This window comes from Eublepharis macularius, chromosome 2 (genome assembly GCF_028583425.1).
Source record: "Eublepharis macularius isolate TG4126 chromosome 2, MPM_Emac_v1.0, whole genome shotgun sequence".
Taxonomy (NCBI): domain Eukaryota; kingdom Metazoa; phylum Chordata; class Lepidosauria; order Squamata; family Eublepharidae; genus Eublepharis; species Eublepharis macularius.
In genome coordinates this window covers 176,734,013-176,751,640 of record NC_072791.1, presented here as the reverse complement: position 1 = coordinate 176,751,640, position 17,628 = coordinate 176,734,013, and the positions used below count along the sequence as shown (strand labels likewise).

The window sequence follows — 17,628 nt, the reverse complement described above, 5'->3', positions numbered from 1 at the left end:
TCCTTTGATGCCCACTTCTGTTTCTAGACACCTCAACAGGATGGCATGGTCTACTGTGTCAAAGGCTGCAGACAGATCCAGGAGGAGCAATAAGGAGGCATGGCCTTTGTCTATATTCAGATGGAGATCATCCACTAATGCTACTAGTGCTATCTCTGTCCCATGCCCTGGTCTGAAACACACAGTTTCAAATAAGCAGTTACTTTCATTGTGAGATATATATGGAATCATAGTCCATTTGCATATGTACTTGCTTGTTATAAACTATTGAGTGGTTAGTGGGCAGTATATAGTGGTTAGAAGATAAACACACAGTTTCAAATACTTATGAAATATAAGTTGTGGTACAGTACTGGTGACTAAACAAGTGATTAATTCTTTGACTTGTGAAATTATTATTGTTTACACAGCCAGTAGGCTGCTTAGTTAGTCAGGCACGGTTGATACATTGTTTGGCTCTGGTCTGAAACCTGACTGGAAAGAGTCCACAGCGCTAGAGTTATCCAAGAAGGACTGGAGTTGGTCAGCTACTGCTCTCTCAATCACTTTGCCCAGAAAGGGCAGATTAGAGGCTGGGTGATAATTGGCCACGTCAGTTTTGTCTAGGGGTGTTTTTTTTATTAGCAGACGAATAACTGCCTGTTTGAGCAGCCAGGGGAAGGTGCCCTGAGTTAGCGATTGATTTACAATTGATTTTAACAGCCAAGATGGGCATGGATCAAGCGCACAAGTAGTGGCTTTCATAGATGCCAGGATCCTGTTAAGGTCTGTCATTGTAATTGGTTCAAAGTAGTCTAAATATTAGCTAGATGGTTGCCATTGCCTGCCAACCCTGGTCTTCCTTCATGGTCTCCCACCCAATTTCTAGCCATAGCCATCTCTGCTTAGCTTCTGATATCTGATGAGATCTATCTTGCCTGGGTTATCCAGGTCAGGGATGTCTTGTACTATTTCCACAGTTCTTTTGACATGGACCAAAATCAACACAAATCTATTATTTCAATTATTATATTAAAATGGATGCATGATGCAATGCACCAGGACCATTGCTGTTCTATGTTCATACAAAAAAGTATTTGTAGGATGCATTCTAGATCTGCAGATGTATATGTAAACATATGAAACTACCATATACCATGACAGGCCTCTAGCCCACTGACAGCAGTTCTCCAGGATTTCAGGCAGAGAAAGATCTTTCAGAACATCTGCTGTCTGAGATCCTTTTATCTGGAGATGCTCTTGATTAAACAATAGATCTTCTGCACACAAACAATGCTCTCTGCCACTGAGTCCAGCATGCCCCCCTCCAACTCTTCCAAATTCCTATCTGTCCATTAAACATCAGAAGTGAGGGGAAGGCTGTTATGTGCCAATAAGAAATCACAGGTAGGCATTAGTAGCATTTATTGGAGACATGATAATTTTCAGCCCAAAATGGCAAAACAAGTGGCCATTTGTGATAAAAGGAAAGCACCTCTGATAATTTAAAAATTAGAGTGAAAAAATTGATTAATATTTAGACAACAGTGATAATCATATCCTGTGGGAGGTCATATAAAATGGTTGTTCAGTCCTGTGCTATTAGTTTGAGTGCCCATCAGATGACTCAGCTGGGAAAAGCGGGCGCATGACCTTGCTGAGACTTTGAAGTTAGTAGTGCTGTCAACATTTTATGGAAAAGAAGAGCAAAATGAATGAGTGCCGCTGATGACCTTTTAATAAGGGAAGAAGGTATGATTCAAAAAAGGCAAAAAGTCTATACTTTGTAGGCATTTGCAGGAGAAAAATGGACTGAACACAATGCGGTCCCAGTTTGTCCATTTCAAAACAATGTTGAGCCATTCCAAAAGCATACACAGATGACATTGGAGATTTTTACCTTGCAGAATTGTTTTTATGTAGCATGTGAAGAATAGTCATTTATAGATGACTGTAAGATGTACCTGCATGATCACATCGGCCTGCCTGCATGATCACATTTTGATACTCATCGAACTGGATATGACTTATGATGTGCAGGGGATAAACCTCCCTCTCTGCAGCCACCAGTTGTTACGTGCAGCTAATTGTGTAATACTATAGCTGGATTGGAGTCAAAGACTTCAAGAGGCCAAATGATTAGAGTAAGACCATGTCTGAGGCCTCCCATAGCAGCCTCGGACTCGGCTCCACTCCCACTCCAATTCCCATGGTGGTCAGGGAAGGACACGGCCACCCTGCACCTTCCCAACCCAGCCCCCTTACCTGCGGCAGGGCGGGCAAGGCTGATGTGATGGGGAGCACTCTGAGGGCCAGTGGAGCCCTCGTAACAGCTGAGTGGCAGCACGGTGGTGGCGTGGCAGCCCACAGTTCAGCTGGGGCTCTCGGCGGTGCGGCGGCACCTGGAGAGCAACGCTGAGGCCCGGAGCTCTCCTGAGCTGGCCTCCCCACCGCTGCCACCACCAACACCACCGTGGGCCTCAGCCCGGCCCTCGGAACCGGGGCCACAGCAGCAGGAGGCCCCGCTGGTGTCAGGCTATGGATGACAGGATATGGCAGACAGATCCTTGTACCATTGCAGCAAGAAGTCCAGGCTCTTGGTTAAATGGTTTTATTCAGAAATCAAATCATTTCCATATATATGTTCATAGGATTACTCAGAAGCAAGGTATGCATCAAAGCAGTAAAAGCAAGAATTGACAGGAATGGGAACCTGTGGAAAAACTCTTCCTCTTAATACACACATTTGCTCCTTCCTCCTCCCAACAATAAACATGATTTTGGCGGGCACTTTATGTGAGAACATCTTGCATATTTGTACTATCCGGTAGAGTCACTGAGAAAGCAAATGATCAAAGTCGAGGCATAGCAATGCCTGGGAGTGAGTAGTCTACAAGGTCATGAACACTGAAAGTTTCTACAATCCACTAGATAAGCACCTGCACAAAGTCTGTGAAAGAAACAGTTACGGCATTGACAATATGACATTGTTACAGTATAAAACATTGGTTCAGTGTTAGCATTGGCATGGATGGGGCTCAGACATGACAGCCGGGGCAGACAAGGCGGCAGGCAGTCCCAACAGCCACCATTAACCCTGGGCACGTAGCCCAGCCAGAAAGGATGCCGGAGGTGGGTGGGGCTCAGACCGGGAGGGAAGAAGGAGTGGGGAATGGGGAGGCAGGACATGAGGCCAATTGGAGGGAGAAGGAGCACAGGAAAGGGAGATGCAGGGAGGCAGATTGGCTGCCCGGGAAGAGGACGGGCCAGGAGGGAGCCATAAAAGGGAAGCCTCCCAAGGAAGCCAGAGACGAGAAGACTGGCTTGGCCTGAACCAGAGAGAGAGAGAAAAAGAGGGCAGAAGGCACGACCAGCAGGCAGGAGGAGGATCAGGTGGTGCAACCCCCCCCCCCCGCCTATTTCTGAGGTGGAGGGAGGCTCTCTCAAGGCACCCGGGAAGACGGCTGAGGGCGGTAGTGACCGGCTGGGTGGGGCAGCGGCCGACAGAGCATATCGATAGTTACTGTGCCTCTGTTGAACTGAGACCAATAATCAGCATTTCATTGCAAATCGTATCCAAAATTCAGCAGACATCTCAAATCACATCAATGCATCTCTCAAAGTTAATTGTAAATACACTGGCTCATTACATCACAGCTATGTATCCAAATTTCTTTTTTTTCCATTCAGGTTTTTGTATATTTTTCTTGTGGTTCCCATTACAGCTCTTATTATACTGAGACACATTAGAATCTGCATTAGTAATACTCTGGAAAGTATTAATAAAAGGCCAATATGTAAGTTATGACATTTCATCAACAACCTTTGAAAAGAAGGCTGCATGTTCAGTAGGCATATGAGGTTGCTCTACACAAGAAGCTGCTTTATAATGAACCCAATTGTTTAATGCAGTATTACATTGACTAGCAGCATCTCTCCAAGGGGAATCAGGTCTACTCAGAAGTAAGTCCCACTTTATTCAGTGGGAAGAGTGTTCTTAGTGTCAGACTATGCTACTTCAGAGTTGATAGTCTGGTTCACTCCCTTCAGCAAGCAGACCAAGTCTTTCTATTTCCAAAGGATTTATTGTGAAAGACAGCATTCATCTCTGAGCATACACAATCCAGGATAGAGATCCTGGCCGACCAAAGAATTGACAAGAATAACTCATGAAAAGAAAATGGTTACATTTCACACTCCTTAGCCCAGCCTCCCCCCTGAGTTCACATAGCAAAGCTTCACAGAGGCACGATGTGCTGGCCAAGGACGAGTAGACTGATAAGAGAGTTTCCTTTCCCATGGCAGCGGCTCCCCGCAGGTGTTGAGGCCTGGAGAAAAGACAGACTAAACACTACAAAATTAAACATGGCTTCACTCAGGTTAAACAAGTTCTGACACTTAGGATTGCAGCTAAGGTCCCAGGGAAAGTAAGCTATTTCTTAAAATGTCACCTTTTTAAACTGGGGGTGCCTGGGATTGAATCTGGATATTTTTATGTGCAGGTACTAGGGTTGCCAGGTCCCCCTGTCCTCCCAGTGGGAGGTGAGGGACCCAGCACCTACCTGCTGTGTTCTTTTGTGCACACACGAAGCATGAGTGTGTTCCCAGGCCCGTGCAATGACATCACTTCTGCAATGTGATGTCATCTCGCAGGCCATGGCTTCCCTGGGAATGCTCTCATGCTCCGGGGGGGGGGGGGCAAAATGGGCCCAAATCAGGCTGGATGAGCCTGAATCAGGCTGCTGCAGAGCACAAGAGCGCTTGCTCGATCTGGCCTGATCTGGGCCCAATCTGGGCCAATTCAGGCCTGGATCAGGCTGGATCAGACCCGTGGGAGAGAGCTGCACTGCCCAGGAGCATGCTCCCGGGAGGCCCGTGTCTCCCCTGCTGGCCAGGTAAGCAGGGGTGAGAGGTGGAGGGTGGGAGTGGGGGATCCCCCACCCCAGCGGGGGACTGGCAACCCTAGCAGGTACTGAGCCACACTCCCTCAATGTACTGCAATGAAACTTTACTAGTCAAAATCTGACCTGAACAACACAGACTACACTTCTATTCTACACAAATAGAAAAAAATTGTAATATATCAGTTCATGAAAAAATAAGGACTGAAGTGGGGAAAGAATGGGAGAACAGAAGATTATGATGGTGTCTGGAACAACCATTAAAACTGCAGGCATTAATGAAAGTAATTGTGCCACATAACATGCACAATTTTCCTATCTGTCTACAACCCCTTAGAGTTGCATGCCAACAGGATGGCAGGGAGAATGGGTTACACAGGGAAATCTGTTTTCCACTCTAACTAATAGACTATCAGATTAGTTAATTCCTATGACTAGCTTCACTTTTAATATTTTTTTAAAAGTTTTTAAACAGACAAAAGAACCAACTACAAATGCTTTTGGGGGGGGGGGCTTCCCCTATAATGTCCTGGAAACTGCTGGTGAAGGGGAGAAAGGGATATAGGTACACGTTCATTCTATCCCTTCCAACCTAAGCAGAGTACTAAATCCATGGTGTATCTCTGTTTAACATTGCATTGTACCTCTCAAACTACACAGTATTTTCTCAGTGCTGAAAATCCTTAATGGGAAGGAGGGAGGGAGCGAGGGAAAGAAAGAGAGAGAGAGAGAGAGAGAGAGAGAGAGAGAGAGAGCATTTCAAACATTTTAACTGTTGATAAACTTTTTTTTATTTTGGAAGTCAAACATGTGAGAGCAGGGGAAGCTGAGAAGCAAGGGAAAGTTTCTATCATTCTTAAGCTCCTAAGGATCAAGCACGGAAACAGAGGGCAAAGGATAGGGAAAGAGCTTCATTTCCCCATTGCCCATGCTCAGTGTGGCTGGCCAGAGAGCTCGCACATTTTTACATGACAAGGGGGAAACAGGTGCAGAGCTCGGCAGTAGCCTTGCAGCTACTTTGAGGTAGCAGCTCCACCTCCTTTGCCTTATTTACAGAGTGACCATATGCTAGATCTAAAAGCAGCAACCATTCAAAAAATGATCCTGCTTCTGGAGAGGAGTTGGGACAGCAGCGGCTGATACTAACCGGAGCAATGTGGCAGCTGCTGTGCATAAAAGTGATGGGGCTGAGGGGCTGCAGGGCTCACCATGAAGTCCAGCGGGGGTGCTGCATCCGACCCGGAGGAGCTGGAGAGTGGCAGCAGCGAGAGCAGCTCTGGGAAGTACGTGCCTTCCGCCGGGGCCCAAGGCAAGCGCAAGCGGAAGAGCCCTCGCCTGAGTGGCTTGAGCAAGCAGAGGCAAGCTGCCAATGCCCGGGAGAGGGACCGGACCCACAGTGTCAATACAGCCTTCACTGCTCTCCGCACACTCATCCCCACTGAGCCTGCCGACCGCAAGCTGTCCAAAATAGAGACCTTGCGCCTGGCTTCAAGCTACATCTCCCACCTAGCCAACATGCTGCTCTTACAGCAGCAGCAGCAAAGCGAGGGCTTGGGAGCTGAACCAGGGCCAATGAGGCAGCCCTGCTTGCAATACCAGCCCCTCCTGCAGGGCGGCGGCAATGCAACAGCACCAAGACCAATCTGCACCTTCTGCCTGAGCAACCAGAGGAAACTGGTAAGGCTGACATCCCCCCCCCCCGCCTCCCTCCAGGACAATACAGAATAGGACTGGCTTCAGCATGGCTCTGGGCAATTTCACAGCAAGGAAATTCCCTCCCTCCAAACTTATGCTTTAAAACTGGTAACTGTATTGCAAACCCAGAGTTTGGATTTGCTTGCTTTGCAGATGCAAACAACAAAAACAAAGCATTACTTGAACTGGCCTGAATGGGAAATGGGAGTGTATAGGGGAAGAACTAGAACAGCCTTTCAGTTAGCAGTGTGCTTAATACTAACTGGGACACATAACACAGACAGCCCTTGTCAGCTATTTTTACAGCATCCATATTTTTTTAAAAAGAGAAGTTCTCTGAGTACAACTTTTTGAAACATAATAGTAAAGAGTCCAGTAGCACCTTTAAGACTAACCAAGTTAATTGCAGCATAAGCTTTCGAGAGCCACAGCTCTCTCTGTCAGATGCATTTATGCTACAATAAAGTTGTTTAGTCTTAAAGGTGCTATTGGACTCTACTATTTTGCAACTCAAGACTAACAGCTAACTCCTCTGGACTTTTGAAGCATGATTCTATTATACAGGCTTACTCACCATGTGAGGATTGCTCATATGAATAGAGAAACAAACGCTCTGTTTGCTTTGTTTTGTAGCTGAAAAAGATGCATTTCTGCCTGACATCTAGGATTCACATCATTATCATCTACCAAGCATAATGTACTGTTTACATTTCCAGGGCCTTGGGTACCTCTTTTTCATCCTGTTCCAAATGTAGCTTCTTCCTCAAGTGAAATACAGGAAAGAGATTCAATTTTTTGAGCTTGAGCTTCATTGGGTCCAGTCTATCATATAATTTCAACTGAAATGAAAAAGATGAAAACTTGGTGTTGGAGAGCTGAAACTGTAAACAGTGGCAACATAACATACGATGCTTTCAGGTTATAAGAAGTTTCAAGTAAAACCTCACCAACCCCACAACCTCAGGGTAAAATGTGTATTTGGTTTGGTAGGCAGATCTTTTATGAAATTAGGGTGAAATGGCCATCCGTAGCTGAAGTGGAAATAAAAGATGAACTTCCATTTTATGTGTGCATTGCTGTTTTCTAATGGATGTCTTTATCCTCTTTGCAGCACAGAGAAAGGGAGAAACACTTGTCTCTTTAGAAGTTTTATGGACATTGATTCCGATGAGAAGCCTGCACAAGTGCTGGTCTGGTTATAGAACACTTGTAGGTAATGTCTCTGCACTTGCGGACTAATGTTTACATTCAAACCATGCAATTGTAAAACAAGAAAAGAGAAAGAAACCCCTGATTTGCACTTTGTTTTCCATTGCAACAGGCTGATTCAAGGGGCTTTTTGCAGCTGAAACTGAACACGGTGGGGAAAGTTGCACCTGGTGTGGCAGCTATTTCTGTGCAAGAAATGCTAAACCTAAGCAGCCAAGCCCTGATACTGATGCCTTCTAAACCTATGTCACATGATGAAACCTGAGCTTTCAAACACCCAGTGTCTCCTTTTAATGGGGATGCTCATAATGCACCAGACCCAGAGCCCTGGGACACTCCTGGGCTGTGCACTGTCATGCTTCTGCCTTTGTCAGCCAAACACTCATTGGCCTCTGTTTCCATATTCAAGGGTTAGCACTGAAAGGGTCTATTGAGGATTTCTGCAAAACCCAAGTACATGCTGATGTCACAACCACTTTAGCTACATGGTGAAGAGGGCTTAGCTACATGGTGGCTCTATGTACCTTTCCTGGTATAGAAAAGTCCTTGTCCCAATGCATCCCTGCTCTAACAGTTCTGGCAGTCAGTAAGTATCAGGGTAGGTATAGAGATTTCCTCATTTTAGTCACTGTTTTTTCACACACACCCTATCCTTGACAATTGCCAATCCAAGCCAATTTGTGCTGTTAGAAAAACTTTTCTCATAAGTAAATTTCATATTTTCAAAAGTGCTGCCTGAAGCTGCCCAGCATGGAATTTATCTTGGGCCATATATATTCTGATAACCACAGGGTAAATAAAAGACAGTGAGAGCCGAACCACACGATACAAATTACACGAGACCAAGCGAGTGTCAGGAGTCCAGGCTTACCCCCAAATGCCCGTGTCCAGCATTCTCTCGATGAGCATGTGTTCTGGTCCAGGCATGGATTCTTAATGTTATGCTCCGGTGTGGCCGCGACGGCGCGTGTTCACGGTCGCAGTCAGTAAGTCGACAATGCAGAGTGTCCTTTTTTCCTGGATCTTCCACTTCCTATCTGCAGCTCACTCCACCATGCTCTCAGAACTGTGGGTCGATGGCGCTCACAGAGTGCAGATGCATGATGGGATATCCTTCCCATGTCTTGGAGGAACGTGGAGAAAACCCATGCCACCACGAACACAGGTTCGATAGAGATGCTGCATTCCTGGCACGTGTAGTTGAAAACAACGTTGGAACACGTGTAAGTGGGTTTTCGTGTCATTCACATGTAATTTGTATGTGTGGTTTGGATCTGAGAGGGAGTTGTGACTGATTACCAGAGCAAGCCAAAGCAGGACTATTCATAAGTAAGTCCCATGTTAGTCAATGAGGCTTACTCCCAGAAAAGTGTCCTTAGGACTACTTTATGCAGGTGTGAATTTTCATCTGCCAACTGAAGCTAGTGTATTTGTCATTTGTATTGGTAACTCCATGGCATATCTCATGTGACCCTACTCCCCCACCCCCCATGCTTCTATTAATGCTTGCCATATGAGTTTATTTGGTTATTTAGGGAAATAATATGCCACTTCTGTGGTGATCTGCTGAAGAAGCTCACAAAGCAAAACACAAATAATAAGGTCAGCATTAAAACAAGCCACTGAAAAACAAGACAGGAGCATAAAAACAGCATAAAACAATGTCAGGCAGCCTACAATTATATCCATAAAACAGTCTACAGGTTAAATGCAGATGATAAAAACAGCTCATAAAGATGGAAACATTCAATTAAAGACTAAATAAAAAGAAATGTTTTGGTCTGTTACCTAAACAACTGTAAGATGAGCCTCAAGGCAGACAGCATTCCAAAGAGGTGAGGTGCCACCACTGGAAAAGCCCTGTCTCTGGTTGCCACTTGCCTAAAATTTGCAAGCAGGGCACCAAGTGGAGGGCTAGGTAAGAGGATTATAGCTAGAGGACTGGACAGTATGGGAGAAAGTAGTTCTTCAAGTAGTTCAGGGCAGGCGATTCGTCTATTCCACAATAAATTTCTCTACTTCATAAGCAAATACTATTGGCAGGAGGAGAAAATGGCCTTTTTTTTTTACAGGGAATTCTAACAGACAACATGTTGGAGGTCTATAAGGATTTGCAGGGAGGGTGAGAGAAATAATGAGGGAAATTTTCCACCCTAAACCCACATCTCCCACTTCAGAACATTATAGGCTCTTAGGAGTTTGAAGTGGACAACTTTCTAAACATAAGAATAGCCCTGTTAGATCAGACTTGTGGTTCATCTAATCCAGCATTCTGCCTCACACAGTGGCCAACTAGTCTCTCTGGAGGGCATTTTCTTCTATGTGTGCTCTTCCATTTCAACATACTCCGCTGCACTCAACATTCTGACGGCAATGAGTATACTCTCTTGAGGCCAATGGGGGACTTTTATTAGTTTACAAAGTATATTTTATTTATGCCTTCCAGGAAAGAGAAATCCCTGCTTTATCTGTGGGCAAGTCATTTTAGCTGCCTTCATATTAGTATTAGTCACTCATCCATTAACCTTTATATTAAAGGGAAATGCTAATGGGCTTATTTACTTATGTAGAGCATTTTTACTCCACCCTTTCTCCAGTCAGCTCAGGGCAGCAGAAAAGGATTCCCCTCTTCTCCAGTTTATCCTCATAAAATTCTCTTAAGTTAGTTTAGGCTGAAAGAAGAAGACTGCCCAAATATCACCCAGGTATTTCGTGGCAAGCAGGGTGTTTTAACATGGGTCTTCCTAGTCTGAGTCCAACGGCATACTGGTTTTATTAGATTGGAACCTAAGAACTGTGAATGGAATGGATCTTTTCCCTATACAGGGAAAGGAGTGAAGCAGCCCAATGACAGCTGCAGAACAAACCCATCTTTGGCCATGTGAATGAATGTACCCATCGGCGTAAATGTACCACAGCTCTCCTGTCAGTTTTAATCAAGCAAATGGCTCTTGAGTAAGATGCAACCAAATTGAGAGGAGGTTCCTAGCATAGGCTTGAAACTTGAGATGGGCTGTGTAGTGACTCAGGCCAACTCTTCAAACAGCGTGGGATCTTTCTAAATTTGCTCATCGCTGTCGCTGTATGGAGCAGGAACATTTTCCCAAGGGCCCTCTAAATTTATCTGCCCTGCTAGGTTACTCCCAAGTTGTTTCTGTATGTTATGATGCCATCATATTACTGCTTGTTGGCAGGCATGAAATCTTTGTTTTGAAAAACGCTAGTAAAACATTAAAAAGTGTGTCACATTTCCAAATACGAGCAGAATGACTGAAATGAAAATGACAGGTTAATTTAGAATAGAAGAGGTCTAAAATTTTCAGCAGGGATTTTCTTTGAGGATATGCATACACACTGGAAGGGGTGATTATATAGTTTTATACTGTAAACGGTAACATAATGGTTTCATGTATCTTGAAAGCAACCAGTATAGCAAAAGGATGAAAATACAAGAAGTTTGGAAACTTTAAACTATCTTTATACACATATTGAGTGTCAGTACACATTATAGTGATGTTCTGTGGTACGTTTCAAATGATAATTGGACCATTCATTCTGGCTCACAATATACTTTGTCATAACACAGTCTTTCATTTATCGGCAAAGTATGGGTCGATGTAACTTTAACACTGCAGTCCTAAACAGAGTTGCATCCTTCTAAACCCACTGACTTCAATGGATTTAGAAGGGTGTAATTCTGTTCAGGATTGCATTTTCTATCATTTCTGTTTCTTCACTGAAGTAGCTTCCATTCCTGTTCTCAAGCATACACATTTCTGTAACTATTCCTCACAGACCATGGGAATATAGTTATCAAATGTTCAGATAATCATGCATACTTATTCAAAGTAAACTTGTGTGCATGTTTACATAAAATTGGATTATATACAAAGCACAGTCCACTTCAGCCTCAGAGTCTGAGGGTTGGTGCTGCTTTGTGGTTCTGCTTGTGATGCACAAGTCAGATAATAATCCATCAAGTGTAAATTAGGCGTTTTTGCACTGGAGATTTTTGCCGCTTTTGGCCCTATACCTCTTTGGGTTTTCTTCTAAATTCCAAATGCTTTCAAATTTTCTGCCTGAGAAAGCACAGGCAGAAAATTCAGAAGAGAACCCTTGAAATGCCACATTGAAATCCGAAGGGGGAGTTAAGCTCCCGGAATTTAGAAGAAAACCCAAAGAGGTATGGGGCAAAAAAGGCCCCATAGAATCACCACAGATACACGGAAAAAGGCTGCCATGAGGAGGGCCATCCTGAGAAACAGCCCTGTGCAGTGATTCATACAATTACATTTTAAGCATACACCAAGCCTTTATTTCCTGTTATGCTACTGCCCTTTATAAAACGTTTCATACACATTTCATAATTCTTCAGTAATTGCTTTGAATAAGAATAATCATATTCTTAAAGAGATTCTGACCCTTTGCAAGCTCTGAACGTGACAGATGCTTTTGTAAATCCTGAGTGGGATCCAGGGTACCATGAGGAGAGCTCTGTCCATGGAGGGCAGCCTCCACCCCAGCAGACTTTTAGGCAGGCTGCAGTCTTCAGGAGGAGAAGGAATTAGCAACATCACACCCCCTTCTGCTGCTGCCAGAATTTCCCTTCTGCTGGTGGAAGGTGTGATCTTTATCCAGTTGCTTGTTTTTCCTATCACAGTGAGACAGTGATAGGAAAAAAGCTGCACCTGCTGAATGTCTTCAGCGCTCTGAACAGAATAGGTGGCCTTGTTCCCTTTAGAGGCCCTTGCCACTCAGTAACATGGATTTGCTCATACTTTGGTGGGTGTGTTTGCTCGGGCTTGGATCCTATGCCTTGTTTCTGCCTTTACCCTCTTCATCCATTGCAGAAGTGTGGTCTTCTGGCACTCGGCACTTTTTGGCTCATTGAAAGACATTGGACTCGCATCAGTGGAAGTACTTAGCCATGGAGGAACATGCTCTGCAGCGGAGGACTGCCTCTGCAATGGAAAAGGGCACCACAGGATCCAAGTCTCAGTTTTTAACAGCAAATATACAATATCCAGTTTCTACCTGAAAATATTCACCATCCTTTTAAAAACAGGTTGATGAAATCCTACCACTTAAACCATCCTTTCAGACCGTAGCTTACAATCATCCACAATGGGATTCCATAGGCATGCGTCTTCTCTGTTGACTGAAGTGTTTAACTTCCAATGTCATTGAAGTCAATGACAACATCAGAGTTGTGCTGAGCCCTTTTCGGTTACCGGTGTTAATCAAAACAGCTGAGTGCACATCACTGAATAAGAACCATTGTATTCTCAGTATAATTTAAAAAGCAGTTGAGCTGATGCATCCACACAGCAGTGCAAGCTCAGGCTGTCAAGTCCCATGCGTACCTAGACTCGAAAACCCTTTTCATAGAACGTGTACAGGGAAAACAATGCACCCAGTGGACCCAGGAGTTCCACCCACCTCCTTTTACTGAACAATGTGTATATAAATGGTATGCATGTGGGTGCAATTCAAAATTTATACTGAATGCACATATTGAATAAATCCTGTAAGCAATCTATGTAATAGGCTGTATGAAAGGGGCTCAAGTTTCTACATCCTCCAAACGGCCATGCGTCTTCTGCTGTGGCTCTTGCAACTTTGTGCTGGCAACACACATGCAAGACTCTTACAGTGCAACCCTAAGCAGAGTTACACAAGGCTAAGCCAATTGACTTCAGTGGGCTTAGACAGGAGTAACTCTGTTTAGGATTGCCCTGTTAGTCTTTTTGATCTTTTTGGAAGTGTTTAAAAAGTTGTTTTGGAAATAGCTGATAACATGCACTAACAGTTATTTATAGCAGAGTTTCCTTGTAATCTCTGCGTCTGTATTCTGTAGCTACCTTCGAATTTCTGCATTTAGGTATGTCACATACCAGTCTCTACAATGGCTGTTTTCCAACTGGTGTGTAAGCATCCTGTAAATATCAAGCAATGGATACGTGTGTAGAAAATAGAGGTCCATGGCATTTATCTGCTCCAAGCCGGCTGTCTGTTGTGGAGATGGAGGTTCTGACACACAGGTGGAGCTTCCTGCTGCTGCTGAAGTCTTCCCCATTCATAGCAGCAGAGAAGGCATTTTTAGGAGCACACAAAGGACTTGTCTTTCAGGAGCATCTGCTGCTTATGCCCCACTGTAATGAATGGAAGCTATAAGCAGAAGAAATTCTTGACAGATTCTGTCCTAAAATGTTTAAACTTACTTAGGTGCTACCACTTGAACCAACACTTTTGCTAATTTTATGCTTTAAGCTTTATTCAATAGAGCATCCTCTATCGAACCTAAACTCAAAAGCTTGGTTCTCTTGTATATTATAAATTAATTTTAATTGATGTGCTAATTTGTAATTTTCAAACCTGTTCATTTTTTATCCTTGTGCCGCTTTGTTTAATCCATGTGTTGTCTATAGCCCCGTTCAATGTGTTGGCTGAATTCATGGAGAGGGGAACAGGAACACACCTTCAGTCCCACTCCTAAGTGGACTATAGACTCCTCAGGAGCAGGGATTGGCAGGGGAGCTGGAGGCTGGGTCCATCCCTCTAAGCAGCACAGAGGTCAAGGTCACAGTTTGGGTCCAGATGGGTGTTGGCTTCACAGGCAGTGCAGAAGCACACAGGCCATGTGAACTAGATGGACCAACAAGGCCCTCGGCTTAGCCCAGGCCTTAAATATCCTAGAGAGGAAGAGGCCCCACCCATTCCTTGACTTCTCCCAGCCAGGGCTTGATTTAGCCCCAGTCCTGCAAAGCACTGTATGTGTTCAGGCAGTGATCTGGCCCGGATGCTGGAACATGGGCTGCCTCCTCATGAGCCCAGCCTCTCTGTTGCTCCCATGGGAGAACCTAGCAGACTGGTAATCTGAGATGTGGCCCAACAAGGCAGAGATTTGACTGCCCTCGGATTGAATCTTCAGGGGCAGGTCCATCAGCAGGCCTCAGGGTCCAGGAGCTCTGGGTCTGGAGGAGTCTGATGGTTTTGGGTGTCCCCTGAGCCTCCCGATCTTCCCCCAGGGTGGTCCCCGGATCATCCTGGTCATCTTCAGATGAGAAGTCGTTCCTGGGCCCACAAGTCTGGCCCAGAGGGTCAAGGATCTGGATGCACCACTAAGGCACCAAGTCTCTTATCTATTTTTTATTTACTTCATTTATATCCTACCTTTCTTCCCCAATGGGTACCCAAAGTGGCTTACATTGTTGACTCCTCTATTTTATCCTCACAACAACCCAGTGAGGTAGGTTAAGCTGAGATTGAGTGACTGGTCCAAGGTCATCCAACAAGCTTCCTTCACAGAGTGGGGATTCGAACCTGGGTCTCCTAGATCCTAGCCCAACACTCTAACCACTTCTATGCAATCAGGACTGCTGCAAAAGGCAGAGTCCTCAACCATTGTATTCAGGCCTTCATCTGAATGCATAGAGGTTAGGGACGGAGACACCCAGAATGATTCTGTTCCACCACTCACATACATTCAGCCTTTACACTTTGAACATATGAAATGGCTTATGTGTACAGTTGATGTCACTGTAAAGCACCCCCAGGCTGATTAAATTAGAATGATTGGAATTCCAAATATGCTACTCTGCACTGCCAACAAGAAAACAGATTGTGCCATTTGACTAGATTTACTGTCTGTTTAAAAAGAATGTCAGAAATATATTACCTATTTCAAATGGCTCAGAATGTCTAAGTGTGTAAACTTCTGGTTTTTATTACAATAATATTTGATTACTGCTTTTCAAGCTGAAAAGTAGTAAAATTTGTGAAAGAGTCAGATTTGTTTATAGAAATCTCCTTCAACAAAGTGTATTTTTCTATCATATATTAACATTAAATTCATTCTAAAGTTATGCTTTGACTGTATATTCATTTTTTTGTTGAATTAAAGTTTGAAAGTTCTTTGGGTTCTTCCTGGAAGAGGAGGCAATGGATAGATATTGGATCTTAAGGTCTTGCTGCATGAATAGGAAGTGGTTCATTTTGTGGAAGGGAGGGTGGAATGATTCCTCCATCATCTGCAGATCTGTGTCATTTCAAATGCCAGCCTGAGAGATCCATCTCCACCCACTTGCTGAGCACAGATGATGCAGTCAGACAGGAGCTTTTCCATCCATGAGTGCGAGGGGCCTTCTTTGAGACTAAGCTAGGGGTCCCCAGCCTTTGGAGATATGAGACAGGGTAGAGCACAATCACAAAATGGCCGTTGCAGGAGGCAAAACCATTCACAAAATGTCAGGGACTGAAGCTATGCATAACTCTACTAATAATTCTTCAGTATTTCAAGCAGAAGCTTTGTTTAACAGGATGCCTTTTAATTTATTTATTTCTTTACGTCATTTACAGTTCGACTTTCTCACTGAGACTCAAGGAGGATTACACAGTATGAGGTTAATACAATCAGTATCAAGTAAATTTCAATACAATACCATAAGGTAAACAGGTACAAGTTTAAAAGACATAGCATTAGCAAGGATCCAAGACAGAGTAGAAAAAATACTGGAGCAAAACATAAATTCTAGGACTAACATTAGACAACATGGAGCACTGGTTGTACATAGGAGTACATATTTAAAGCAGCAGATAATATATAAGGCAAAAATGGTGATGAAGTCTATGATCCTCAACTTGTTAGTGAAGCATCTGAGACCCTATTCCTACAATACAGCCCTCCCATTTGAGTAAAAAGTCTTTTTGAATAGTTTGGTTTTGCATTGTTTGTGGAAAGCCGGGAGAGTGGGGGCTCTCCTGAGTCCTGACTAGACATGGGCATGAACGAAAAGAAACCCGAACAAGCTGTTCATTGTTCGTTGCCATCCGTGAACAACAAACAAGGAACAGTAATGAACATGACCCTGTTCACGAACATGTTTGTTGTTCATTGTTCATGGCCCCTTAAAGATCCCTTTAAACTATCAGCTGGCAGGTGGCAGGGGGAATTCCCCCCTGCCACCTGCCAGCTGATATTTAAAGGGCCCTTTCCTGCCATGTGCAAGGGGAAGGGCCCTTTAAACACCCCACAAACTGACCTTCCCAATGTCCATTACCCACCAAATTTGCAGGGGACATAGTCCTCGCTGTCCTCCGAAGTCCCCCCCAAGTTTCAGAGAGATTGCACCCTTGGAAAGGCATGATCCATGTGTCGTCGTCCCCTTTGGTGTCATTTCATCCACAGTGGCAAAACCAGGACTCTCTGATGGAAGGCAGCTACTTCAAGGGGTTACAAACTGATCTTCCCAATGTCCAATACCCACCAAATTTGCAGCAGACATAGTGCTCACTGTCCTCCAAAGACCCCCCAAGTTTCAGAGAGATTGCACCCCAGGAAAGGCATGATCCATGGGTCATTCCCTTTGTGGTCATTTTCTCTTCACAGTGGCAAAAACAGGACTCTCTGGTGGAAGCTACCTAGAGGGGTTACAAACTGACCTTCCCAATGCCCAATACCCACCAAATTTGCAGGGGACATAGTCCTCACTGTGCTCTGAAGACCCCCCAAGTTTCAGAGAGATTGCACCCCGGGAAAGGCATGATCCATGGGTCCTTCTCTTTGTTGTCATTTTCTCTTCACAGTGGCAAAAACAGGACTATCTGCTGGAAGTACTTTGAAGGGTTAAAGCCCGAAGGAAAGCCTGAAGGAGTTCAGAGTTCAGTCCCTGCCGTTGCCAGGGGAACTGATTGAAAGGCCCCAGACTGTCTGGCTTGACGAACGGCTGACGAAGGCAGCAAACAAGGCTTGCAACGACCACTTGTTTGTTTAGAATGGAGCCTCACGAACGGCTTGTTCGTGAACAGACGAACGGCTGTTCGTGGGTTTTTTTTCGTTCAGAAT

The 17,628-nt window shown here is 44.5% G+C and overlaps 1 protein-coding gene across 2 annotated transcripts; it reads left to right on the top strand.

Annotated features, from left to right (window-relative positions):
- The first annotated feature begins 6,021 nt into the window (after window positions 1-6,021).
- LOC129324378 (transcription factor 15-like) lies at window positions 6,022-15,698 on the top strand. Of its 2 annotated transcripts, XR_008596527.1 has the most exons (3): window positions 6,022-6,557; window positions 7,687-7,788; window positions 12,635-15,698. XR_008596527.1 is itself a non-coding variant. In XM_054971621.1 (2 exons), the coding sequence occupies exons 1-2, from the start codon at window positions 6,090-6,092 to the stop codon at window positions 7,717-7,719; spliced, it is 501 nt and encodes a 166-aa protein (XP_054827596.1). In that variant the 5' UTR covers window positions 6,022-6,089; the 3' UTR covers window positions 7,720-7,989. The 2 variants fall into 2 exon arrangements, 1 of the variants encoding a protein (XP_054827596.1); XM_054971621.1 differs by lacking the exon at window positions 12,635-15,698 and having other exon boundaries at window positions 7,687-7,989.
- Window positions 15,699-17,628: the final 1,930 nt, after the last annotated feature.